Here is a 26,360-nt window from a genome sequence, read left to right as displayed (position 1 = left end):
CGCCGCCCTCTGGGCCCGCCCACCCGAGGTCGCCTCGGCGCTATGATTGGCAGCGGGGGCCCGGCAGCGGGTTGTGATTGGCGGCTGATGGCGCGAAGGGCGCGCGGCGCTGGAGCCGCACGCAGGGGGCAGGAAACAATAGAGCGGCGGCTGGCGGGGACGGAGGGAGGCGAGGAGCCGGCTGGCCGCACCGCCTGCACCGACGCCATGGCGGACAAGGAGGGTAGGCGAGAGCGCGGAGCCGACGCCCAGGCCCCGGCCGGCCTGGGGCCCTTCCCGCCTCTCTGGGGCGGAGGCCGCTCGGCCCCTTCCCCGGCCTGTGGCGAGCCTGCGCCGGGGGGAGGGGCCCTGCTCCCGGTCCTGGGGAGCTGCTCCGGGTCCCCCCCCCCCCTCCGCGCCCCGCCCGCCGTGTCTTCCACGGAGCCGGTCCCCTGGTGCGAGGCCGCCCTCCCCGGAAGGGCTGGGGGTGGGGCCACGCTCCCAGGCTGGCTGCTGTGGAGGCGGCCCCTGGGTCTGGGGGGCGGGGTCCGTCCGGGGGGGGGGGGGGGGTCAGGCTGCGGGCCCCTGTCCCTCGGAGGCACGAGCGGGCGTGTCCGCTGGGGGGGGCGCCTGCCCCCGTAGGGCGCCTTGTCTGGGGGCTCTCGGAGGTGCCCGTCTGGGGTTCGCCGCCGCCCTCGTACGGTCACTGCCGAGGTCCTGTCCCCGGGGATGTCAGGCCCTTCCGCACGCTCGGCGCCCTGCCCTCCCTCAACTGCTTCCCAGGGGCTGGGGGTGTCCAGGGGTGGGAGGGATTTCTTCCCTAGCCGCCTGCTCCTGTTTTCTGCCCGCATGGGAGCTGATTCTCTGGGGCGTGTTGGTCCATTGAAGAACTTCCTGCCATCTGCTTACAGGGGTTTATCATTTGTGATTCCCCAAATCGCCCTTATCTACTCGTTTAACCCTCAAGGCCCCCCCCCTCCCCAAACTCCTCTTCTACACAAATGGAAATACCTTTGCTCAGTCTGGATTCTAACCGTGTCTTTACTGCTGCATTTTCATAAGATTCCTGGGTTGCTCAAACCTAGCTAGTATGAAAGGAGGGAGATTTTGTTTTTAATGTTCAATGAAAACATATGAGAGAAAAATGCTATTCTAAATGGCAGAAAGCTTTGTGTTATTTTTAAAGCAATTTTTAGTGAAGGGTGAGTTGGTAAGCCAAGATTCAACTCACCTGTCACACAAGGAGATGCACAGGAATCTATTGGCTGACTTAGGGCTACATAGCCTTATTGGGGATATTTCTAGTATGAACTGAGCCTAGGCACTGCTCCTTCCTATTCCAGGCATATTTCATCTTTATTGCTTTCTACATCTGTGAGATGATGAATCTTTATGTATTGGTTCTGGGTTAGCCTTCTTTATCTGAAGAGAGGTGATTGCATGTGCTGCAGGGGATTTTTAATCCCATAGTTGTCTTTTCAGTAGAAGTACAGTCTATGTATCAGTAGCGTGACAGTGTAAGGCAGACAGCTAGTTGTTAAATGCCCACTCATTGTCTTGTTGCCAGCTTATAAATGTACTTGTCCATATTAATTTTGTGCATTTTTAAAAAAAAACTTTAGCAGCCTTTGATGATGCGGTGGAGGAGCGTGTGATCAATGAGGAATATAAAATTTGGAAAAAGAACACTCCTTTCCTGTATGATCTGGTAATGACCCATGCTCTGGAGTGGCCCAGCTTGACTGCTCAGTGGCTTCCTGATGTAACAAGGTAAATTGAGCCTCTTATTTTGAAGGAGGAGGGAGAAGGCAACAGAAGAACAAATTTGCTATCACATCTCATATTGCTGTGAGACTGTATAATTGCTGTCTTCCATGACCAGCTGTTTGTGCTCTTGCCTTATCAGTAGTGAGTTGAGGACTGTTATGGCGTGCAGAATGTTACTAATACCTCTGCTCCCCCTTTTTGAGTTAGAAACGAGCTTCTGACTGACATTTTTTTGCCTATATTCAAAATATTCTGTTGTTTTCTGCTCTTCCCCCTCCCCCCTACACCAGACAAAAGCTTCAGAGTAAAAGTAAACAGTTTACATATGTCCATTGCCTGCTTCCTTGTCTGCACACAACCACTGTCATCCCCTAAATTTCTGAGCCAATTTATTTTCCATCTGCTGCCTGCAGAAAGTGCTAATGAGCTTCAAGGTTTTTACTCCACTAGAAGCTCCTTGGGGGTATATCGGGGACACTATAGAGGGGCAAAGAAAACTAGTAGGCTTTGGTGCTGTGAGGACTCAGTATAGGATCTGGAAGCAACCTTGTTTGGAGTGAGGGGATTTCCTATCTGAGTAGGAGGGCAGGGACAATACTAAAATGAGTGGGTGGTTGTGTTGTTTATGATTTTGTTTTGTAAGGGATAACTTCCAGGCAATGGCTCATTCTGATGAACTGGTTACAGCTGGATCTCTCTCCCTTGATTCCTCATGTAGTAATTTGATTTTGTTGTAGACCCGAAGGCAAAGATTTCAGTATTCACCGACTAGTCCTGGGGACCCACACTTCAGATGAACAAAACCATCTTGTGATAGCCAGTGTTCAGCTGCCCAATGATGATGCACAGTTTGATGCTTCACACTATGATAGTGAGAAAGGAGGTAAGAGACAAATGAGATGAACAAAGTGGAGTTCTAACATTTTTCTCACTAGCTCTTGGCCTTTTCTTAGCTTTGGGTTCGTAAAGTACAGATATAAAATTAAAAACTCTTATACTATTTAATCATCAGGAAAGGATTCAGCTTCTCTTTCATGGATTTCTACACAGTACCTCTGTAATCCATATGCTACGCTGAATAAAATTTAATTTTTACTTACAAGAAAAAAGGGTTACATTTTACTAACAGTGATGAAAAGAAAGGGGGAAAGGTTTACTGCAAAATGGTGGGGTACAACTGTATATCCATTATGAGATGACTGAATTCTACAGGTTGTCTTTTACAGTGCATAAAGTATTCCTTTGTAGTGACTGTTTTCTTAACCTGGTGAAAGGGTCCTTTTCCCCTGCCCCAGAGGGGGTGTAATGTTTCAAATGTTCTCTTCAGTTTGAATCCTGCTGTCAATATTTGTGCCAGCCCCTTCAGAATAGAAAGGATGATTGTACTTTATCCAGTTAAATAGTCAAATACTTCGGGTTTGGATCGCATGTTTTCTGCAGCCTTGTTTGGCTGCCAGTGTGCCTACTTGTTATAAGGAATGGCTATTTTAGTCAGTTTAATCAATTGTTCTACATGACATAGAAAATTCCCAATCCCGTTGTTTGCTGTGCACTTTCTTGCTAGAAGCCAGGATTGTGCAATTGGCATTTTGATCTTTGGACTTCTCAGTATTGATCATGAACAGGATTCTATCTAATAAAATACTTTATTTTAGAATTTGTTTTCCAGAAATGTCAAATCTCAGTAATGCTGCTGCTTTTCTCCTTGGTATCTTAATACTTTTTGTTTTTCATGATGGGGGGGTGAATCACAATAAAATTGCAAGAAGTATTCAAATAATTGAGATGGGAAGTCTGTAGAAATCTCTTCACCCCAAAACCTTTAATCATGGTCCCAAAATGGTTTTCGTTTTAATGTAATGACTTTCACATTAGTGCCTCTTTCAAGGAATATGCCGCACAATACTTGCTCTCAATTTCATATTCAGATGCTAAACACAGCTTCAAAAAGGCTATCATTGAATTTTTTTTAGTCATCTGACTTTTTCTATAACCCTGATATACTTGTTACTTCTCATTCTTCCACATGAGGCAGTATGGTCTATTGAACTGAGCACTAGACTAGAAGCCAAGAACGATTGACCTAATCCTAGCTGTGGCAGTAATGAATGCCTTGTCTAAAGGCCCATGGCAAGGCCTCATTTTGTGGCCTTGGGCAGGTTGCTTAATATAACCTTTCTACCTCAGTTCCACTCTGTAAAACAGAAATCTGTTTTCTATTATTGTCCATTTATCTTCTATTTTAAGCATATTTTTATTAGTTGTAAATGAGAGGAGCATGAACAAGAACTTTGTTTAATTGATTACAAGAACATTGACAAGGAATGTGAACTTTTTTAGTTATTTTTAATGTCCCAGTACTGTAAAGTAAATTCATCACAAAAGAAAACCTTGCCATTTTACTGAGAGTTTCCTATCAACTGAACTATCAATTCACTAAAACTTATCTAAAAATTTTAAAATTTCTCTGAAAGTCTCATTTCTTACATTCATGGGCCAGATTCCAATGTGGTTTCATTATCATTCAGAAATGGAAGAGAAATCTACTGTGAATCCACTCATAGGAGTAGGTAGATTGATGCCAACACTGTGGAAGAGAGGTCAGGAACTCTGTCCAGGGATTCTGTCACTCTGACACCTTTCTCATCTCTGGTCCCTGCTGCCAGATCAATGGTGGTAGGTTCTATTCTCTTTCCTAGACTTGGGTTGCCTGCCAGATTTTTCCTACAAGGTCCTGTATCATCTTCAGGGAGCCTTGGGGGTAGGCTGAAGGCTGTATTGGTCCTGGCTGCAGAGGCAGGCTGAACTGTTGAACAAAATTGTGCTGTAGCTCCAGGCCTTAAAGGACAGTATTATGCTTTGTTAAACAAAGTTTGGTACCATCTAACTGGGCAAGACTCGAACTGTGTTGTGTTTAGGAACAGATGTGTTCTAATCGATCTCCCAACATACATGACCTATTTGTAGAACAGAGGCTCTTTTAAAACTTAGTCTTGCATCTTTACCAGTAATACGTTTGTCGTGAGTTTCTTAGCTGAAATAATTAGCAGAAGGTTTTAGTAATAAACTGTCTTGGGGGGGAGGGGGAGGGTTGGGAGCTAGTTAGAGCCCTGATGTGTGGATGTAACAACAACAAATATATTTCAAAATGCAGTATTTGAAAATCAGCTTCTCCTGGCTTATTTTTTGTGATTATTGCTTCAGAACGATGTATTGTCCTGTAATCCATGTGGCTATTTCTCTGGCCTTGTTGAGTCCTTGTATTCTGATTTGAATGACATGCTCAGTTCACTATTAACAGCTATCTGTTCCTTATTTCCAGAGTTTGGAGGCTTTGGATCTGTTAGTGGGAAAATCGAAATTGAAATAAAGATCAACCATGAAGGAGAAGTGAACAGAGCACGCTACATGCCCCAAAATCCATGCATCATTGCCACGAAGACTCCATCCAGCGATGTCCTGGTCTTTGACTACACCAAACACCCCTCTAAACCAGGTGTCTGTAGCTCTGTCTCTTACCATAGCTGAGCAAAGTTGAGCAAAATTCTAGTGGATAGGCCTTATGAGTCTTTTTTTGGGGGCGGGGGGGAGAAACAGCCCAATAGAAGCTTAAGGGTTTTTGTGGGATACATCTTAGAATTAAAACTAAGTTAAAAACGACTTTTGTTTCTTGCGTAGAAGATTTCTCCAAGGAACTAGTTGATGTGTGCCACCAGTGGCTGCCTCATTGCATTCTCTGTCATGCCTTGTTTAGAATCTAATTTTTAAATATTTATGTATTGGCTGAGTGCGGCACCACTAGCAGTTCCTCACTATAAGGCAGTATTGGGAATTCACCTGTTGTGGTAATGGAAGATGCTCAGTGGCCAGTTTTGTTTGCTAGGTGGCTGAGCTGCTGTCCTGGCTAACAGCAATGTAAAATTATCAGCAAACAGCCTAGGCAAAGTGGGGAGGAGTCGCCTTAAAAACTAGTTTGGGGCTCTCTTAGGAGAAGCAGAGGAAGATCATTGCTAATTACAAAATGAGTGGGTTTTGGGAACTTAATTGAAAACAGACCCTACTAATGCAGTAAGGAGAATGATCAGAATAGTAATTCTCCTGTGGGAATCCTGTTTAAAATGTGAAAGCAAAGCTTGAGAAAGCACCATAGAACTCTTGTCATCGTGCTTCATGATGGGCTTGCATTAGTGGAGTTGTTAGGAACTGAAGTTTTCTGACATTACCTTTGCAGACCCTTCTGGAGAATGTAACCCTGATCTGCGTCTTCGTGGACACCAAAAGGAAGGCTATGGACTATCATGGAATCCAAATCTGAGTGGGCATTTGCTTAGTGCTTCTGATGATCATGTGAGTATTGTATTGTAAATATATGTAAAATGCCAACTGTGCTTTAGTTGATTAACTATCGCTTTTTGGGGGGTGGGTGGGGGGAGGTGAGGAGAGTTCCTCTATCTTAAAGATACACTTTTTCTTTAAGACCATCTGCTTGTGGGATATTAGTGCTGTTCCGAAGGAAGGCAAAGTGGTGGATGCAAAGACCATCTTTACAGGGCATACAGCAGTAGTGGAAGATGTATCTTGGCACCTGCTCCACGAATCTCTTTTTGGATCTGTTGCTGATGATCAGAAGCTCATGATGTAAGTGGGTAGTATCTTTATTTGTAAAGTTGGGGACGTTCCCCCTTTCTCGTGACATTGGACAAGAAAAATTTATATCCCATCACGGTCCCTCTCTTTGTAGTTGGGACACCCGGTCAAACAACACCTCCAAACCTAGTCACTCTGTGGATGCTCACACAGCTGAAGTGAACTGCCTCTCTTTCAATCCTTATAGTGAGTTTATTCTGGCTACAGGATCAGCTGATAAGGTATGGTCTGTCTTGAATGTGGACAGATGACATCCCTTAAGCTCATGTTCACACAACTATATATTGCTAACTCTGCTAAAAGTAACTCTTGCCTTAATTTTATTTTTCCATCTTCCTGAATAGACGGTTGCTTTATGGGATCTGAGAAACCTAAAACTGAAGCTGCACTCCTTTGAATCTCATAAAGATGAAATATTTCAGGTACAGTAAAATGGTATCTTTTTTTTATGGAATTTCTTTGATTTTTTGTTTCCTGCAGTTGAGGCCTCCGAGACACTAACACCCTGCACAATGTTAAAATTAGTCCATTTAATTCCTTTCCTTCCACTGTTTTTCATACTAAGAATATTTGCATTAAAAACTCGTGGTGGTTTTTAGCTCATCTTTGTGATTCTCCCCACAGTAACTAGTTGCAGTGAGGAGCTCCATAATAGTGAGCCCTCTAAATGTGGGAGAATACCAAACCCTTAAGGGAGTTAATAAAATGATTGGGAGAATGGAACAGGTTAGATGAGAGGTAGCTTTAATGGCCATTCCTCATTATCACTAGAAGAGTGAAATTAAATTATTCATGGTGGTAGACAGAAACAAGGCAGTGTGCTGAAATGACTGCAGCATGTTCATCATCTGGATTTGTCCCTCAAGGAAAGCTGCACCTTCATAGAGTACAAACTGGTGACCAATAATGGGGATCTTCAGGATCAGCTAGAGACAGGGAGCAATTGGGAAAGCAGGACCCCTTTTTAGACAGACTAACATCTTCAGCATCAGAAGAGATGGCAGGTGAAGCTAATTGTCCAAGAGCAGCAAAATGGAAGACTGATTTGAAAGAAAAGAATATGCAGGGGTTTGTTGGGTAAGATGATTATCATTGAGAACTATAACTGCTTCTAAATAGAACACTTGATGGCTTTTACATGCAGTGTTGGAAGATATGTGCTTAGAACCCTACTCTCTTCCCTCGATCTCTGGCCCAGCTGCTGGATTCAGTAGTATTCCCAGGAATAGTTTGTTTTCCAGTTGGAGGCAGTAACTCTAGTATTTGGGCTGGTATAAACCGGATTGTGGGATTTATTCCTTTTCCCTCTGTTCTGCTTTTTTTTTGTGCTCCATGTAATCTTGCCTCCTATTTCACGAGTGCATGGTTTATTGTGTAAGTGTAACCCTTGGAGGATGCAGTGCTTTTCAGTAAGCATCCCACATGAGAAGGAAGATTGGGTGTTGCAGCTCCTTGGAGTCTGAGCACATCACCTCATTCATGCTTTAGGCATGCAGTCACGAGCCTCTCTTCCATGTAAAAGCATTTCAATGGAAAATTCATATTTTGAATTGATGCATTTACATCTCGAAGCTGGAAAACTGCATTCATGAGATAAAGCAGATGTCGCTCCACTAACTGTCTCACGCATCGCTTCTTAAGATTCATCTCCTTTCTGGTGTGCTTCTATTTGTGCAGGTTCAGTGGTCTCCTCATAATGAAACTATTTTGGCCTCCAGTGGTACTGACCGCAGGCTAAATGTCTGGGACTTGAGGTAAGTCCTAAACTGACAATGTTATCTGCTATTGTCTTTCCTGAATCAATTCCCTTGTGTCCTGTGAAAAATCTGCTTACATTTTGCTCTTGTTTCTACTACAGTAAAATTGGAGAAGAACAGTCCCCTGAAGATGCAGAGGATGGCCCACCGGAGCTGTTGGTAAGTTTCCCAAACCATAACACTGGATCTGACCTGCTCTCCATCTCTGCACTGTAGATCTGAATGCTGTCTCTTTTTTTTTTTTTTTTTTCTTTCCCCCAATACTAGTTTATTCATGGTGGTCACACTGCAAAGATATCTGATTTCTCCTGGAATCCCAATGAACCCTGGGTAATTTGTTCTGTATCAGAAGACAATATTATGCAAGTCTGGCAAATGGTAAGCTTCTTTGTGGTTTGTGTGTGCAGGAGTGTGTGTTGTTTGGTGGCTGTGTGGGGAAATGACACTGTCTCAGATCTATTGAGCAAAGTAGAATTCCCTGCTCTGATACAGACTTATTGTGCAGCCTTGGCCAAGGCCGCATGGAAATACTGAAGTTGGTTTAGGTTTTGTTTGATTTACAAACATTAAAGAAACTACTTCATGTCTCTCAATTCCAAAAATAAACATTCCCTTCCAGTATTTGTAACCCACACATTATATTAGTGTGTGAGAGCCAAAGGAGAAGTTGAAAACTGGTCATTGTCCAAAGTGAGTGAAATGCTTACAAATGGTAAAATAGAATAAATGGGGCTGGGGAAATTAATTTTATATTGTTTTACATAACACCAGTTAGAAGCATAGGAAAAGAAACTGGTGTTTAAGTGACTTATACGCTGACAGTTACTTTTTTTACCTCCTGTTTATCTACCCACAAATGGGTGGAATATCCACTTTGCAGGGGCTTTGGTATGATAGTGTTGAAGTGCTTTGAGATCTTCTGAAAGGCACTTACTGAGTGTAGAGTATGTGTGCTTTAAAAAAAAAAGATTATTTTCCATATATTTAATTTTCTTTAAAATACAGTGGGATTCTCCATGATCTTCACTTACAGTTAATACACAATTAGGGACCTGCCTCCTTATGTACAAACTACAGTCTTTATAATGAGCCTTTAAGGAAATACTGTGGAAAACATGACCATTATGAGACAGTTCAGTTGTATTTATAGTAACACTTCTGTAAATGCTAAATGGCCTTGAGGGATCTAGGGTGAGAGCTCAGTATGTGGAGATGAGCAACTGCTAAAACTGCAGTCCTTGGGAGTGTTCCGATTGAATCCCTTTAACTTGGATGAATGTTGTCCTGTTAAGTGTTTCTCCAATTCTCCATCCCCTATATCTGTCTTGCAGGCTGAGAACATATATAATGATGAAGACCCTGAAGGAAGTGTGGATCCAGAAGGTCAAGGGTCCTAGATGACTGACCTTTTACTGTTTTTAGTCCTCTTTCCCTCTCTTCCCTTCCAGCCCTGATATTGATTTAACACTGGTTTTGAGACACACATAGACTTTGTGTTCAGCCTTCCTTATGTAGATACCATCAACAATGCTTTTAACTCCAACAGTGAGGACTCTAACTTAAGGGCTTGGCCCAACTGAGCTGGTACTATGCTATAGCTCCTTGTTTAAATTTCCTACAAAGGCTTTGTGTGTATCGAGGGGGCCTAAGATGCCTTCATGAAGTGGAAAAAACCTCACTTTTTTTCCCCCCCCATTCTGCTTAAATGCTAAAGCTGCAGGTTTTCTGGCTAACTTTAACCAAGGTTTGGAGCCACCTAAGTGTGTGCCTGAGATGATGCGGTTCAGATGTTGCAAGGGGTTTTAATCTGTGAGCAGTTAAGTGGAGAGTGGAATCTCTTGTCCTCTGTTTGGTAAAACTCAGACTATCGGGATCCTTTTAGTCTGTGTGCCAGTATTTTCAAGTGCAGATTCTGACTTCAACCAGAACTAGAGTTCTTTCCTTAATTCTGGGTTTTCACTTTCTCTTCCCCCATCCCTCCCCTTCTGGTGGGCAACGCAGAATTTTGGATACAGTAGCTATTCCTGCAGATCACTATTCACCACCCATCTAGTTTGCTCTATTGTGTGTTCTTGAGCTGTGTTTTCATATTATATTTTCTTTCCTTTCTGTGAAATGGTTTTTAAAACTTGGGACCACCAAGTTGTAAAGTTGTATGTTTTTACCTGACTGATGTACCACAGATGGCATGCCCAGTAATCTGAAAACACCATTGATAGCTGGTATATGTAAAACAAAATATTAACTAAATGTGGATGACCTACTTTTTTTAGGAGTTAGTCCTTGACCACTAACTTCTGCACATCTCCCACTAGGGTGACCTGTTCCACCAGTAGGCTGTTACTCTCCATGACTAATTATGTGTAAGTGCTTCAAATGGAATAAATTGTTTTTCTACATAAATGGTGTACTGCTTTGATTTTTTGGCGAAGCTTATCTTCAGGAAAAGTGCATTCTCAAGGCAAAATTGTACCTCTTAGAATAGAGGTGCTTTCTGAGCAGTAGTATGTGGAGGTATACCCTCTAGGAGGTGCTTTAAAAGGTGTGACGTGCAAATGCTGCCAGGAGAATGCTGGTGTGTAGGAGGCAGGACCATGGCTTCTCCTCCACATCAACCTCTGGGGCTATTAGCATTGGCAGCAGTACCACATAGCATCTTCTGTGACCCCTTCAGCCAAAACGTGGCTGTGGTGATAGGGGAGGAATGAAGGGTGCTCTTGCCCATTCCTTCTAGAGTATATGTACAGAGCTATCCATAATTTAGCCTTTAGAAAGTTCTTCTGTTCACACCCTCTCAAGGACAAAGTTCTAATGGCGTGGCAGCGGTGGGCGGGGAGAGTCCAAAATCTTGATATCCATGAGGTCAAAAAATACAATTCAAGGTTACGTAGCATGGATTGCCTTTCTATATAAGGCTTTGTGGCTCTGATTCATTCAACATAAGGTAAAGTTTGGCTTTCAAGAAGTTGAGCAGACTGAGGTGTAATTCTGAAAAGGGGTTACTGTAGAGTCTGAATCTCGCCAGGTGCTTTGAGTGGGGCTGTGTTTACACTACAGATGCTGTGGTGCTGCTGCAGTGCCATGGTGTAGATACTTGCTACAGTGATGGAAGGGGGTTCTCTATGGCTGTAGTTAATTCACCCCTCCAACAGGCAGTAACTAGGTTGATAGAATAATTCTTCTGTTGACCAAACTGTGTCTACAGTGGGGCTTATAGGTGTAGTTGAGCCACCTTTAGGAGTGAATGTTTCACACCATTGCACAACATAGGTCAGCCTAAATTTTAGGTGTAGACCAGGCCTGGGTCTTAAACCCCCTACCGATTGTTAATAGGCTGTTAGCATGTAGACCTATGATGAACATTAAGGTGTGAACAAAACAGCTGTAAATTTGATTTGATCACATGAGCATGTTGCACTTTCCATGAGGCAGAATGTGCTTTGGGATATACAAGCAGCCTTTAAAACCTGAATCCTTATTTTCAAGGTGAAATTTTTATATAAAGTGGAAACCACTTATATGGGAACTCAGTTTATGGACCCTACTAGAACATGTCACAATACAGCAGTCATCTTTTGGGTTACAAAAGAAACAATCCTGTTTACCGTGCAACAACAGTAGTCCTTTGAAGTATGTTGTTTGAAACAAACAAAAAATTGGCTTTCTATATGATCCTTTCTGTGCAGGCTTATACGATCTACCTGCAAAGCAAGATCAGATATACTTTCCAAACACACAGCAAAACCTACATCTATCGTTCCTCTTTATAGGTTCGTTGTTTAGTGCAAGTGTACTCTTCTGTGCTCTCCTAGAGGACAGCAGCTTCATTCTTTCTACCATGCTAGAAGATCAACAGAGCAGCACCTCAAGAAATATAAACAAGCAAATGATTGTCTAGTAGTCCTGATTTTAAATAGCTGCTATGCATTATTTAGGAGGGGGTGAGCAGGGAGAGGGAAATGTAAGTGTCCACTGCGGATACCTCAGTCCTTCACATTGAGCGCCTCTGCATTTATTTTTTGACAGAATAAGGAAAGTCCATAAGTCAGTCTTGATCGACTTTTTCTGAGTTGCAAAGATGACCATAGATTTCTAAGCAGCCCCTGCAAGGGAATAAAGTAAATTTAGGCCACCAATTCTATGAAATAATGATCTGGAGAGTTACGGGAGGCGGACTTTATTTATGAAGAACATCCTAGTGCTGCAAGATGTGCAGGAATAGCACTGGATAGCAACCAGGTTGGCTGACTAAGCATGTAGAACTGTGAGATTTGCCTCTAGAATGCAGATCAACTTATCCTTAGCACAGAGTTTGACAAATGAAGAACTACTGCTATGGCAGAGAGAGGAAGGGTGTTGACATGCAGGCCACAGACAAAGGAGTAAACAACACACACTTTCAAATTTGGGTACCCACTTTTAGGTTTCTTATTTAGATGTCTCAAGCCATATTAAGTGGCCTAACTTTTAGTGGTGAACACCTGCGGCATGTGTAAGTATCCAGGAATTCTGACTATTGGGCAACTTTTATTTAGGTGCAAATACGGATTTTAGAGTCCAAAACTGACCATTCACATTTGAAAATGTTGGCCTTTGAAACCTGTGATTTAGAATAATCTGGCCTACATCTGTAGTGTCCTAAAGCAGGGGTTCTCAGACTTTTGTACTGGTGACCCCTTTCACACAGCAAGCCTCTGAGTATGACCCCCCCCCCCCTTATACATTAAAACACTTTTTTATATATTTAACACCATTATAAATGCTGGAGCCAAAGCAGGGTTTGGGGTGGAGGCTGACAGCTTGCGACCCCCCCCCCATGTAATAACCCCACGACCCCCTGAGGGGTCCCAACCCCCAGTTTGAGAAACCCTGTCCTAAAGTCTTTGCTACCTGATACCCATTCAGAAGGGTGGATAAAACTAACTCTTTGGCAGTCTTGGGAGAGGGACTAGAGATGAAATGGGCTAGGAGACTGAATTTCTCCCTCTTAAGGAAGGGGCGATTCCCTACTAATTGTTTTGAGGGAAGCATATCATCTCTCTCTGGAGTGAGGGACTATTTTCTGAAACTGTACAAAAGGAAAAAGTGTGGGGAAATGAATGCTACAGTAAAAAGAAAAATTACTAAACACCTCCAGAACCTGTACAGCCCAAGGAAGGGGTAAGATGCCCTGAAGTGCAAACTTTGATTTGCATCAGACCAATCATCGGTCTCGCTTCTCAATGTATTTTTGTTTGAAATTCTTGGCGTTGTGGAGCATTCCCATATCATGATGAGGCGTCCCCAGGAAAAATTAGCAGTAGTGGTATCTTGGCTAGAAGGGGAATTTTCCCCTTTGCTTGTGGTGATGGAGAATATCCACAGGTGCATTTCCCAAACTTTTCCAAAACTGGGGCCTTCTTCAAGAAAATTGTGCCCCCACTTCAATCCTTTTGTGTTGCTAAAGGTCTATCCATTTTAATTTCTATCCGTCTCATCCTGCTCTCTGGTAAATACTTATGAGTGCCAATCCCACCCTTTTCTGGCTGACACTAATGGAATTGTGCCTAGTTTGCACGGTAAGTGCTTTCCATCAAAATAGTACTGCTCTGGCCCCCTGCTTGTATAGGAACTAGGAGCCTTAGGCTCCTACTCAACCAACGTCTAAGGCTGCCCTTGAAAACTACTGAAAACAAGAGAAATAAACTGACTTGTAAATAGATAGCGCCTGGTGCAGGCTGGTCCTCAGCTCTTCCAATTCTTGGTTCTTACGGTGCTGAAGTTGGACCTCGTTTTTCAGTTCCCGTAGCCTCTCTTCCATCTCTTCCACCTGTTCCTGTGGACAAAGAAAATGTCAGATGTGTAACTCTTGAAACAGTGCCTGGGAGATGAAGGTTAACCAGCTCTTAGTGTTGTCTACATGGGGAGGAGTGGGAGGAAGACGATTTGCCCTGCTTGCAGCCATCAGTATAGCAGATCTGCCTGTTTACATTATGGGTTTGCACCATTGCAGCTATACTGGTGGCTAGCCCCACCCATTGATTAATTCCCTGGTATAGATAAGGAACCTAGTTTGCCAAGGGAGGAAGTTCTGCTCTTGGCTGAATGTGCTAATGCATGCTCGGTTGGCTCATCTGTACGTATGGGATGTTTCTCAGCTCCTAGTGCCTCAAGAAGCGATAACTGAAGTGTAATACAAACAGGAAAATTGTGTTTCAGAGAGATCTAATCTATATTTTTATCTTCATGTAAAATTGCCAGGAGGTAAAGAGGAAATTAATGGGGAAAGTACACCCTGAGTTCTTGTGTGCTGTGGAAATAGGGGGGAGATCTGAATCAATTTTCAGCAAACCCTGTCCATTCAGAGCGCTGAATGGGAAGAGAAATCTAAAATGAAAAGTTGATGTAAGACCATAAGCTGATCTGGACATAGATGGCTTGACCTCTTCATACAGCGCCTGCTGCATCTGTTACCTTCCTGCATGATCAGGGGAACTTGCCAAAAGCTTTTCAACAGTAGCGTTCAGAAAGGGTATAGGGATTGAAATCCAAGTCCAGTTTTAGAAGCCACTGACTGCCTTGGCTTGCTTTAACTTAGCTGAAAAGCTGTGGAGTGAAATGGGGATAAATGTGGTGGATCATCTTCACCTAAATGCACTCTGTAGGTATTTAATTGCTTTCCCTTTCACTACAAAATGGGGGAGAAATGCTTAACATTGGACATTTCTCTTGTCTTTATAGATAACCTCTGGCAAGGGAGGCAGCCCAACCCTGTGGCAGAGTATGAGAGACTGTTACTATTAATGCAGGAGGAAGTCAGCCAGACAGTGCTTTCACTGGGACCCAAAATGTTAGGGAAACAGCTGAACCAGGGCATTCAGAAAGGCTTTTACTTTTAAAGGAGCACCAACTTCATTTACTAGATAGCATAGACTCTATTAATAGCTGTGTTAAGAAAAGCAGAGAGAACAATTACTGAAAACAGTCTGCCATTATAGGCCTTGACTGTACATTCTCCCCTTTGAATTCTGTGGGTTCAGGTTTGGTCTCAAAAAGCATATTCTAGAAATAGAAAAAACTAGGGAAAGTGTTTAAAGACAGGGAAAGAATTTCTATAGGAAGAGAGATTAGAGCTGGACTATTATGTTTTAGAGAGGAGGTGAATGTGATAGAGGTATAGAAAAAGGGTCCGCTAGGGGGCTTCTGTTTATCCTCTGTCATAATACAAGAACAAGATAAAGGAAATGTAGCAGATTTTAAAATGGAAAAGGAAACTTACACAACTCCTTGAACTGTAGAACTCGCTGCTAAAAGAGAACGTGGCAAAGATTCAGAGAAGGAGTACTCATTTATCTGATTTATTAGAGCATAAGCTTTCGTGGACTACAGCCCACTTCTTCGGATGCATATAGAATGGAACATATATTGAGGAGATATATATACACATATACAGAGAATTCTATATGCATCCAAAGAAGTGGGCTGTAGTCCACGAAAGCTTATGCTCTAATAAATTTGTTAGTCTCTAAGGTGCCACAAGTACTCCTGTTCTTCTTTTTGCGGATACAGACTAACACGGCTGCTACTCTGAAACCTGTCATTTATCTGAGTAATATCTGCCATTACACCAACTGGGATAAAAAAATGTATAAGAGGCCTAAACCTTCACGTTTCAGGGCATAAACCAACCACTAGCTGCACTTGCTTAGAAAGAAATTCCCTCTCCTTTCCATCCTCTGAGCAGGCTATGGCATAAGTAGCCATGATGAAGGTTTAAAACTTTCTTTGAAGCTTCTGATGTTAGCCAGTGGAGGACACAGGATACCAGATTGGATGGACCATTGGTCTAATGCAGTATGGGAATTTGTAGAAAAATCATTTCTCTTTCTAGGGGGGAAAATAGCCCTACTTGAAACAATAGAGGGAGGTCTACAGCTCTTCCCATCAACATCAGTAGTTTGGTAATAACAGTGTATTTGGTTTAGGCATTTGTAATGGTGCCAAACATTTTCACAACTGGTGCTTTGTGTTACTCAAATCAGCTGCTAGTAAAGGCTTAAATTTTCAAGATAATATTTGACATCCACTCCCTGGCTTTGCCAATGATGCACCAGAGAGGACAATTCCAATGTGTCTTACACAGCAGTCTGAAGCTCCCCAAGTTAGCAGCCCAGTGTCCTGCCAACAAGGTGACAAGATAAATAACAGGCATAAACCATTTAAGACTTTATAAACTAACCAGCACCTGGAACTAATCCCAGAAGCAGACAGTACTCTGAACACTAGTGTCGTCGCAGAAGCTCGCTCGGTATAAGAGAAGCTGCTGTATTCAGCACAAAGTGAAGCTATTAGGTGCTTCTCGGGTAGCCCCAAGCAGAAATGTGATGTGCTGCAAGTTGGACTCTTTGGATACATCTCTCCTTCTCTCTCTCTCTTTGTTTATGAGGTGCTTATCTCTGTGGTATTTGAACATGCATGTCTCTAAGGCAGAAATAAATCTGCAGAGGTGTGTGTATTACATACCTGTTAAGCTAGTGTGTCTGTATATTGGATATGCAGTGTTGTTGTAGTCCTGTTGGTCCCACTTTATGCCTGTGTATCCAGTATACAGAGACATGTTCTCCAGGGACAAATCTAAATAGAGAGAGGGCCAGATCCTCCGGTGGTGCTAATTGGTGTCGCTTCATTGAAGTCAATGGAGTTTCACTGAATTATACAGAGGATCTGTTTCATTGTGTCTCATAGGTCAGTCAAAGCTTAGAGGCTTTTCAAAAAACAAAAACCTTTTAGCAGGACTTGTATTTGACATCCGATTTAAATGCAAATACATAAGACAACTGCTGCAGGTATAAAAATCAACAATGTTGGCACTACACTGCTTCACGGGCTTTAAACTAACGCCTTGACAATGAACATGCATGTGATAAGCTCATGTTGTTGCGCTTTAGGCCCTTAATTAAGATTTGCTTTTAAAGTAACGAAGCTAAAGTTATTGCTGCTCCACTGTGTTTCATACAGTGTGCGAGGTAGGGACTGGCTTTGTTATTTGGAGCGGTTATCTAGGTGCCTCACGTTTGAAGAGGAGATCAGTAACCGATCTGGTTAACCTAGAAGAATATTTCCTTTGGCTGTCCATGGTGGTGAATCTCTAGCAATATCGCCTAGTGTCCTCTTTATTTCTAACCTCTCTTTTCTGCCTACCTAGCAGCTCCCATTGCTTTGCCTTGCCTCCATCAAGGAGAGGGACATCTGTCGTTTCTGGGCTACTAAATGTATCAGCAAGTAGAAGATGTCTGACTTCCTATTACCCCTGTTATTCCCTGCCATCTTTTCCCTTGGCTCTGAGTGCAGTGTCTTCTATAGCCTAGTTTCCACAGGTTTCAGAGTAAGATTCCCAACTCTTGTGTGTAAGGTACTTGTCTAGCACCAATCACTGTAGTATGCTGTTACTGAATCCAGGAGCCAGACCACCTACATGGAAGCAGCAGAGACTAGGCCTAGACTAGAATGGTGTTTAAGCTATTTTATAGGCCCGTAAAACGTACCCTGTACTGGAGAACTTCTTCGTCCCGTTTTTGCTTCATGAGCATGATCTGTTCTTCCAGATTTCTGTTCTGCAGCCGTAGCCTGCTGGCCTCTCCCTGCAGGGGTCTCAGTGTCTCCTTCAGCCCCTGAATCTCTCCCTGTGTTTGTTGCAAAGCCTTAGCACTGGCTTCTCGCCTTTCTAAAAGGCACACGAGCTGCGGCTCATAGTGTTTCTCCAGGCCCTGGCGGCTCTCTGCCACAAAGCTCTCGAACTCCATGGAAAGCCTTCGGCTCTCCTGCAAGTAATGGCTATCCCCCCGGTACTGGGGCATCTCCAGACGCTGCCTGAACTGTTCCTTCTGCTTTTCACAAGTCTCTCTCAGCTGCGATATTTCCTCGGAAAGCTGGCTGACCCTGGTTTCCAGTTCAGCCCGATAGACCTCAAACTGGGCCATGTCACGCCGTCTGGTTTCCAGCTGGTACTGGCAAGCCACACACTCTCTGGTCACCTTGAATAGCTTCTGCTTGACTTGTCGGATCTCATTTCTCAGATTGTCCCGCTCCAGCTCCACCTTGGCCTGCAGTCTGTAGGCTGCCAGTATCTCCTCATGAGCTTGTCTGATTTCTTGAAGGGCAGGTTCCCGGAGCAGCGTGAGTTCCTGGATGAGGCTGTCCCTCTCCTCCTCCAGCTGCTCCACTGCCTCAATGCATTCCTGGAAATGCTCTCCCAGCTCCTCAATGCTCAGAGTCTGGGGTTCTGCAACATCTAAGTCCAAGGGAGCATCTGCGCCATCCACATGCTGCTCCAAGGGTGCGCCTTTGTTGTTCAGCTCCAGAGGGGCATTTGTGACATCCATACGTAGCTCCAAGGGGGCATGTGCAACTTCAGGCTCCAACAGGGCATCTGTAGCGTCTCCCTCGAGCTCTAAGCATGTACCTGCATCGTCCACGTGCAGCTCCAAAGGGGGTTCTGAATCTGCCATCAGGTCCCTGGAAATGAGAGATGAAGCGTGAATCAGAACAACATTCACTGAGAGTTTCCACCTTCCCTTTCCCTCGCCGAAGGGTTAAGGAATGGTTCCTCAAGCGGGTTCCCCTGAACCAGGAACATTAATGGTATGTCAAGCTAGCACCTGCTTCTGCTGCAGGGCCCCATCTCTGCTGCTCTTAGCTGCCTTTGCACACGTAAGACACCCTTCCTGTCCTTTACAAGAGACCATGCTCTCAAACGCACAAGCCGCTTCAAGCATGAAGGCTACAGTATTGGTTGGAATTGATGCATTGTGCATGGTCTTACACCAAGTTTGCCCTTAAAAAAATCGAAGAGGTTTAACAAATAAAAAGTGCCATTGGCTCGGATGGACGGGGAAGAAGAGATGTGTAGTAGTAATTTGAAAACCAGCTACAGTTCCAGTGGTACCCAGCCTCCCAGAACTGTAGAGCCACTTCATCCAGTGGAACTGCAGGGCGTTACAGAATAAACAGCCCAGGACAATACATTGCGAAGTTGCACTACCATGATTGGTCAGGTAGTAAAACTTCACTAATGATGCAAACCGTTATCCCATGGCAGGATGTGACCAGTGAGTGACTCTGCTGAAACCCTGGCACATAGACACTATGGGGACTGTTGCATTGTAAATACCAGGGTAGATGTATCCTTTTGTTTCCTGGCTGCTGGTAGTAAGACTGTTTCTGATCACTCCTTGTTGCCTCATAGGAAATAGACCAAATGGTCCTGATCTAGTTACTCATTGTTTCTTCACACTGTCTTGCGCCACAAGCACAGAGGATCCTACTGGAATGTCTGTGGGCATATGTACCCCGAGACCAACACTCGGCTACACTTTTTTGTTTGCATGAGTGAAGGTGTTTGCTGCTAGAGGTTGGGTGTGGAAACACATCTCTATTTTTCTGCTGTAGTTGGTACATGAGCTGGTAGCTAGATGCTGTAGGGATGGGTGCATTAAACATGCCTAGATTCATATTATTGCTTGTCAAACTGTATTTCTGTCAGGCTACGTCTACACTAGAAACTTCAAAGTGCTGCTGCGGGAGCGCTCCCACGGCAGCGCTTTGAAGTGTGAGCGTGGTCACACGCGAGCACTGGGCGAGAGCTCTCCCAGCGCTCCTGGCAATCCACCTCCATGAGGGGAATAACTCCGAGCTCTGGGAGCATGGCTCCCAGTGCTCGGAGCCTGTCCACACGAGCGCTTTAAAGCGCTCAAGCTTGCTGCGCTCAGGGGGGTGATTTTTCACCTCCCCGAGCCAGCAAGTTAGCGCGCTGTACAATGTAAGTGTAGACAAGCCTTGGTTAGGACGCTGAGGTGCTGCCGTACTACAAAATAATAATAATAGATGTGTCTTCCTGCCTCTCCCGTGTGCTGTGACTGGAATATATGTGCTAAGTCTGTATCTCTTTTATTTTTAGGAGAGAATTTACTACTCCGAATGATAGAAAGTCAAATGAAAGGCTTTTACTAGGTGCTGTTGCACCGAGAGCTTGTCTACAAAATGTCAGGCAGACAGCAATTCATACTGCCAAGTTATAGATTTTTTTTTCATTAAAACCTGCCTGGTTTTCTGCCATGCTGACACAGCCTCCGAGGGAGGGAATGTGCTGATCGAGTACATCCAGGCTCTCCAAGATGGCTGAGGATGGAATACAACATTTAACAGAGTGGAGAAGCTTCAGCTTTCCCAGGTGGGATTCTTAACTCGCCTCCGCAGCTGTGATCATTCATCCACTACAATCTATGTAAGTCCCTAATACATGTTATTGTTACAAAATGCTTCAGTCATATCTAGTCTAAACACGTGCTTTGGGGTCCTGAGGAGAGAATGATCTATTGCAAAAAGGCGTTTACATTGTCTTTTTTTTTTTAATACACCCTAGAATAGGTTCAGTGGGGAAGCTGCAACCACACCCAATTTGTAGTAGAGTTAGAGAGGAAGAAAGCATGCTCGCTGCCAGCATGGATCTGAGCTAACGTCTAGTCACCTAGAAATAAATTTGCGTAGGCTGGCACCATAACAGCGCTCCCCTCTGTTCGCTAAAACAGTTCTAAGATGAGAGAGAACAGATTATTTTCACGGATACGCTCCCTCTTTCCAAATAAGGCAGTTTTCTGAAATCATGACACATCCCTAGCCTCAGAAGCAGGGCGAGTGTCTCTTATTTCCTAAGGGAGAAGGGGAAAGATCATGAAAAGGTGAGGACAAAAGCAGAGCCCCTTTTCAGCTGGTACCATCAAATTTTTGGCTAATTGAACCTCTTGGTGCTCATCTGCATGTGTGGGACTAAAATCAGGAAATAACCCCTGCCGCACCTGTCCTGCTGTTACAGGATTTAATCCTGAAACTGATCAACTGCCTAAGACCACACACTGCAGTCCCACCCTTCCAGATCTGGGTTTAGAGATTCACACCCACTCACCATGCCACCCCTCTTCTCTCTCTCACACACTTACTTTTTTTTCCAGTTCACACAAGGAATCTCTTACCTGGCACGTAACATCCCTTCCTTATGGTCCCGTGCTGAAGTACAATACATTCTTCAGCACAGACTAGAATGGCTGGTAGTCTGACCTGCATGAATCGACTAAGGCAAACTCCTGGCAGATCTTGTAACCTTTTCAAATGAATGAAGCTGCTGCCTGCAGGAGCCCTGCTGCCCTACATTCTGAGCAGAGCTGCTGGACTTTCTGGGTTAATCCCAGCAAGAAGGGTGAAAGTGGCTCTGCTCAGGGAAGACCCCTCCACTTTTGCCCCCTTTACCCCATCTGGTCCCCGACGAGGGAAAAAGCACAGCCCCAATTTGCAATTGTTAGCTCTCACCTTTCTCTCCAGGAGCCCAGTTCCTCGTGTTCTGGACTGGACGTGGGTGTAGCATGGGAGTGTGTATTTGCTATTAATAAAGTGTTAGAAACCAGAGCCCCCTGGCCTCCAAGCAGCAATCTCCCTTTCTTTGCCTGGGAGCCAGCTGCAATGCCAGCTGCAGGCTGATCCCTCCCAGCGTGGTCAGGGAGGAGGAGGAGGGCGGAGAAAGGGAAAACTGGCTCCTTGCTCCAGATCATTTTTAGCAGGCGGCAAGTTACAGCAAATGAGGTTGGGTCCTTCCGGAAGTCGAAGGCAGGTTATGGGCCAGGACTCGGGAGCCTGGATCTAAAACATGCCCATCCTGGGAGGCATTTGCCAGGGAAGGTGGTGGCTGGAGTTACCCTGTTCGAGACTGAGCACAAGCTCTGGGTTGCTGTGCTCCTTTGATTTTGAGAAGGATTTTGAAGGGATGGTTTTCTTTGTGCAGCCTTAAGCCCGCCCCTTCCCTGCCCTTATTGGGCCCTCTTCCCTGACTGGCACAATGCCCTTACCATTCCCGGTCCAGCCATGGGGATACTTGCACAGAGAGGCAGCTGTCTGGTGAGCAGTCCATGGGAAAGCAGACAGAGTGGAATGGGTGGGATCAGTTGGAGGGTGGGGCGTAAGGGTTTGCGATGTTCGTTCTGAGTTCTTGGCCTGTGATTACCTTTAGTTAATTGAAATAGAAAATACTACAGAATTTACAAAAAAAAAAAAAAAAAAAAAAAGCAAATCACTTAAAAATACTTGAGATTAAATGGACTTTAGGGATGGGGCACTGCCCACTGCTGTGGCTAGGATACCGATCTGCGAGTCAGGCTCCTGGCTTCTACTCCTCCGTCTGCCCCAGACTCACTAGTTGAGCTAGAGCTAATCACTTTGGGTGAAATTTTCAAAAGCACCTAAATGATTTAGGAGCCTAAATTCCACTGACGTTCAGTGAGATGTGGGTCCCTAAATTCCTTGTGACGATGAGGCTATGTCTACACTACAGGCACAGCTACGGCACTGCCGCTCTGACACTGTGGTACAGTAGTCTAGAAGGAGGGATGGAAGGAGTGTAGTTAATCCAGCCCCTCAAGAGGTGGTAGCTAGGCAGTTTTTACACCGGGGCTTAGGCTGGGTTAACTACATCTCTGAGTGTGAATTTTTCACACCCCTGACCGATGTATCTAGTTGATCTAAGTTTTAGGCCTAGACCAGGTCTTAGACTTAGACTGTAGCCAGGTGTTAGTTAGGTTGACCCAGCTACGTCACTCGAGGATGTGAAAAATTTATACCTCTGAGCAACGTAGTTAAGCCGACCTAACACCAGGTGCAGACAGCATTACATCGACAGAAGAATTCTTCCATCAACCTAGCTACTGCCTCTCCGGGACGGGGATTAACTACGGCAATGGAGATCCCCTCCTGTTGCTGTGGTGGTGTCTGCATCAAAGTGGTGCAGCTGCAGTGTTCCTAGTGAAGACATAGCCTGTGTCTGCACTACAGACTTCTGCCAGCATAGCTCTGTTGGTCAGGAGTCTGAGATTCCCTGACTGACTGAGCTGTGTTGGCAAAAGTTTGTAGTGTGCATGCAGCTATACTAGTAAAATGATACTTTTATTGGGTTAGCTTGTTTTGCTCATGGGCGAGTGGATTTACCACACTGGTACAAAGCACAGTATAGCTGTGTCCACACTAGGTCTTCGCTGGGATAGCTTTGCTGGTATAGGATACTTGTATTCCTATACTGGTAAAGTGCTCCTAGTCTAGACATAATCTTAAACTCCTAAGTCACTTACACACTTCTGAAATTTCTATCCTTTACCTTTGTGTGCCTCTGTCCCCATGTGTAAACGGAATTAGAATAATGACCTTGGTAAAGCATTTTGAGATCTGCAGTTGAAAAGTGAATATATAAGTGCCAGGTGCTCTTATTATTAGGAATAATTAAATTATCTCTCTTTTGCCACTGCACTTCAGTCTTCCCCTCTCAGCTGGCACAAGACGGAGCTCAGTTGAGCTTCACTAATAAACCTGCCCACCCCTGCAGTGCTGCTCTGACAGTAACATTCTCCCTGTCCTTTGCAATGAGATGGGGCTGTGTTGTTTCAAGACTGCACCCTTTCAAATATATTCCCATTTATTAACATTTAATACCGATATACAAATGTGCTCCACTCATGCTTCGTCTCCTCTGAAATGTGGCTATTGTGAGTGTAATGCAGAGAGTGCAGAGGGGAGATGAGCCAAGCTGTGACCACCAGGTTCTGCTGCTGCCAATGCCCTTTCCTTTCCAGTGGTGGTAAATCTTAGCCTCAGTCCCTAACCTGGCAGCTGTCTCTCTCCCCCTCCAAGTTCTCAGGGCAGCCTTCGCCTTGTTCAATATACCAGCTGCAGAAAGTTCAGAAATGGAAGAAGATGCCAGCTACCTGCTAATGGTGATTACATAACCCTGTGATGATGATCTTCCCAGCATAAAGGACTGCAGTATAAAACCATCAATAAAGGAGTGGAAAGACATAAAACTATAGATGTATAAAGATTGTCACAAGGTAGAAGTAACCCCAGGAAGGAGATCTCTCATACAGTCAAGTCTATCAGAGGCCGGAGTTTACCCTTTGCATTTGCAGCCCCGACAAGTCTCGGAGTTTCTGCTTTTTTGGATTAATTTTAAGACCTTTTTAAAGACTCTCCCTCTTGCAATGAAGGGCTTTGTTGTGTTTCAGTGAGATGTTCACAGCCTCACAAATGACTTCTCGACACCTCCTTCACTGAGATTGTCAGGTCTTGACAACCCTGCGTTCCTATTGTACTGATAGGCCCTGCGATCTGCGCGCCTTTACATTAAAAAAATACAAATAATCTGTCAATCCAGCAATAATCTCTGGTGGGAACTAAACTAGACCTTACCTTTGCTGTAGCAGCCCTGTTCGTGCCCGGTCCTCGGCATCCTCCCGGGCAGTTACGGGCTGGCTCTGCTTATCTACCTACGGATTGCCAAGCAACACCCACCACTCTCTTGAAACATTCATAAATGTCAACGTAGTCCCAAACGTCAGCTTCCCCAGTCTTGCTAATCCTCCCTGGGCCAAACACTAGTGCAAGGATCAGGTTACCCATCCCTTGTTTGCCTTCAGGTTTCTAAGTTCCAGTGAAATCAGGGCTAAATCGGGCTTGCCAATATAAGCACTGAAGGAAACACAGCTTTCAGTGACAAATATTTTTGTTAAAAAAGATACTTTTTTCAGTACAGTCCACACTCCTCCTCCTCTTCTCCTCTCCCTCCCCCCCAGCTCCCCTATTTGTGGAGTGCCTTTTGACTCAATAGCATAGGAATGCTATTAACTTGAACAAGTTGTGTGTGTGTGTGAGTATAAATATATAACTGTCCAAAGCTGCCAGGGGGACAAAACCTGTGGGTCATGTGCGCTGGGTAGAAAAAGCCTTGTATGGGATGAAATTAAAAAAAGGTTACTTCTGAAGTGCCAACTTTACACCTCTTTCTGATTTATCCATTAAATATTTCAGGGGAGGGAGGAATGTGAAAAAGTTCAGCTGTGCTTTCCTTCTGGACTGGGTGAGTTTGCAGCTCGTCTCCTGTTGGGGATCTGTTTGTGAGTACAGCTAGGCAACAGTCAGCTAGGGTGTCATCAGGAGAGGAAGGGGCATTACATTTGATAGGCCCAGGGCTGCTAATACAATGCAGCTTGTTACAGCAAGTCCAGAGAAGAGAGCTCGGCAACATTGTGACCCCTCATAGCTGCAGAGAAATGATATCCCTTTTTGGATTTGGTTAAGCACGACTCCCCACATCTACTTCTCTTTGGTTAATTCAGGTCTGAAGGTTGGATGGATTCCTGTTTGTATGGGGCAATCTGAAAAAACGCTTGTGTGTGTGTGTGTGTGTGTGTGTGAACTAAAATAGTCTGTACTTTGCTCCTGTAAACAGCACCAGTGAAGGCTTATCAGGAACACTGCTAAAACCATGAAGGAGAAAAGAAAACATAGGAGCATATTGCAAAAACTAAATGTTCCTGCTTTTTTAAAAAACTGCAATGTCCCTGATTGTCCCTCTTGTTCTCTTGGGGTTACAGATTTTTCTGCTTTGAACCTGATGACCTACTAAAAATAGCTAAGCACCACAGAGCACAAAAGTAATACTGAGTTCACTCTCTCTCTGTCTGTCCCCCTCCCACTTTGCTGGGGTTCACGTTTTTTCCTTGGAATTATGCCTTTTTTCCCCCCTCTCCCTCTTCAAAAATTTCACATCTTCTCCAAATCCAATATCTGGGTAGTGGGTTTAATAAATGTTAGAATAGAGGAACATGGTTCTAGGCTCCTGGGTTCTGGACCCAGCTTTGCTACTGACTCACTGAAAGATCTTGAGTAAAGCATTTAACTGTCTGTATCTCAGTTTTTACCCATCTTTGTAATGGGGATAATACTTACCCCCACAGAAGTGTTAAGAGGTTTAATCAGTGTCTCCTCTTTTCTCCCTGGTGGGACCATTTATCTCACATGGTAAATACTATCCATATAAAGACATTCTGCCTAAGTTCTTTTCCATTGTCCTCCTTTCTTAGCTTAAGTTCATGTCCTCTGTCTGCTTCTTGTCTCTGACACTAACTTGAACAATTTTGCAGCACATAGCCTGTCTAGTCCCCACAGAATTTCATACTCCTCAGTGAGTTCTCCTCTAATGGCCTATCCTGCTCTCATTGGAGTTTCCCCATAGATTTAAATGGGAGCAGGATGGCTTTCTTTCACAAAAAATGCAGAGCTTTAAAGATCCCCTGTCAGCCATTGCCCTTCTCTCTGAATTGTCTCAATTTCTATGCTCTGCTTTCCCCAGTGTATCCAGAG

At 44.3% G+C, this 26,360-nt stretch overlaps 2 protein-coding genes across 8 annotated transcripts; one reads left to right on the top strand and one right to left on the bottom strand.

Moving 5' to 3' along the window:
* Positions 1 to 10,553, top strand: RBBP4 (RB binding protein 4, chromatin remodeling factor). 4 transcript variants are annotated; one of them, XM_005302156.4, is made up of 12 exons: positions 1 to 223; positions 1,602 to 1,749; positions 2,484 to 2,629; positions 5,069 to 5,242; positions 5,978 to 6,093; positions 6,224 to 6,384; positions 6,488 to 6,614; positions 6,738 to 6,815; positions 8,071 to 8,147; positions 8,252 to 8,309; positions 8,418 to 8,528; positions 9,482 to 10,553. In XM_005302156.4, the coding sequence occupies exons 1-12, from the start codon at positions 43 to 45 to the stop codon at positions 9,545 to 9,547; spliced, it is 1,443 nt and encodes a 480-aa protein (XP_005302213.3). In that variant the 5' UTR covers positions 1 to 42; the 3' UTR covers positions 9,548 to 10,553. The 4 variants fall into 4 exon arrangements, with proteins under 4 accessions (XP_005302213.3, XP_023963476.2, XP_023963477.2 ...); XM_024107708.3 differs by having other exon boundaries at positions 31 to 223; positions 6,206 to 6,384; XM_024107709.3 differs by having other exon boundaries at positions 35 to 223; positions 1,605 to 1,749; positions 6,206 to 6,384.
* SYNC (syncoilin, intermediate filament protein) lies at positions 9,842 to 24,683 on the bottom strand. 4 transcript variants are annotated; one of them, XM_065577124.1, is made up of 5 exons: positions 24,408 to 24,683; positions 22,025 to 22,179; positions 17,675 to 18,644; positions 13,841 to 13,965; positions 9,842 to 12,253 (listed from the first exon to the last, which is right to left on the bottom strand). In XM_065577124.1, the coding sequence occupies exons 2-5, from the start codon at positions 22,084 to 22,086 to the stop codon at positions 12,196 to 12,198; spliced, it is 1,215 nt and encodes a 404-aa protein (XP_065433196.1). In that variant the 5' UTR covers positions 22,087 to 22,179; positions 24,408 to 24,683; the 3' UTR covers positions 9,842 to 12,195. The 4 variants fall into 4 exon arrangements, with proteins under 4 accessions (XP_065433196.1, XP_023963475.2, XP_065433195.1 ...); XM_024107707.3 differs by lacking the exon at positions 22,025 to 22,179 and having other exon boundaries at positions 24,408 to 24,621; XM_065577123.1 differs by lacking the exons at positions 22,025 to 22,179; positions 24,408 to 24,683 and adding an exon at positions 21,492 to 21,985.
* Between the last annotated feature and the right edge of the window lie 1,677 nt (positions 24,684 to 26,360).

Source organism: Chrysemys picta, chromosome 23, assembly GCF_011386835.1.
Source record: "Chrysemys picta bellii isolate R12L10 chromosome 23, ASM1138683v2, whole genome shotgun sequence".
NCBI lineage: Eukaryota > Metazoa > Chordata > Testudines > Emydidae > Chrysemys > Chrysemys picta.
This window is presented reverse-complemented; position numbering and strand designations above follow the sequence as displayed.

Coding starts and splice junctions, on each gene's coding strand:
- RBBP4 (XM_024107708.3), top strand. CDS start 43: ATGATTGGCAGCGGGGGCCCGGCAGCGGGTTGTGATTGGCGGCTGATG. Junction 1,750..2,483: donor TGGCTTCCTGATGTAACAAG/GTAAATTGAGCC, acceptor ATTTTGTTGTAG/ACCCGAAGGCAAAGATTTCA. Junction 6,816..8,070: donor ATAAAGATGAAATATTTCAG/GTACAGTAAAAT, acceptor CTATTTGTGCAG/GTTCAGTGGTCTCCTCATAA.
- SYNC (XM_065577123.1), bottom strand. CDS start 21,730: ATGATCTGGAGCAAGGAGCCAGTTTTCCCTTTCTCCGCCCTCCTCCTC. Junction 13,966..17,674: donor AAGAAGTTCTCCAGTACAGG/GTACGTTTTACG, acceptor CTTTGTCCACAG/GAACAGGTGGAAGAGATGGA. Junction 12,254..13,840: donor CAGGCGCTATCTATTTACAA/GTCAGTTTATTT, acceptor ATTCCCTTGCAG/GGGCTGCTTAGAAATCTATG.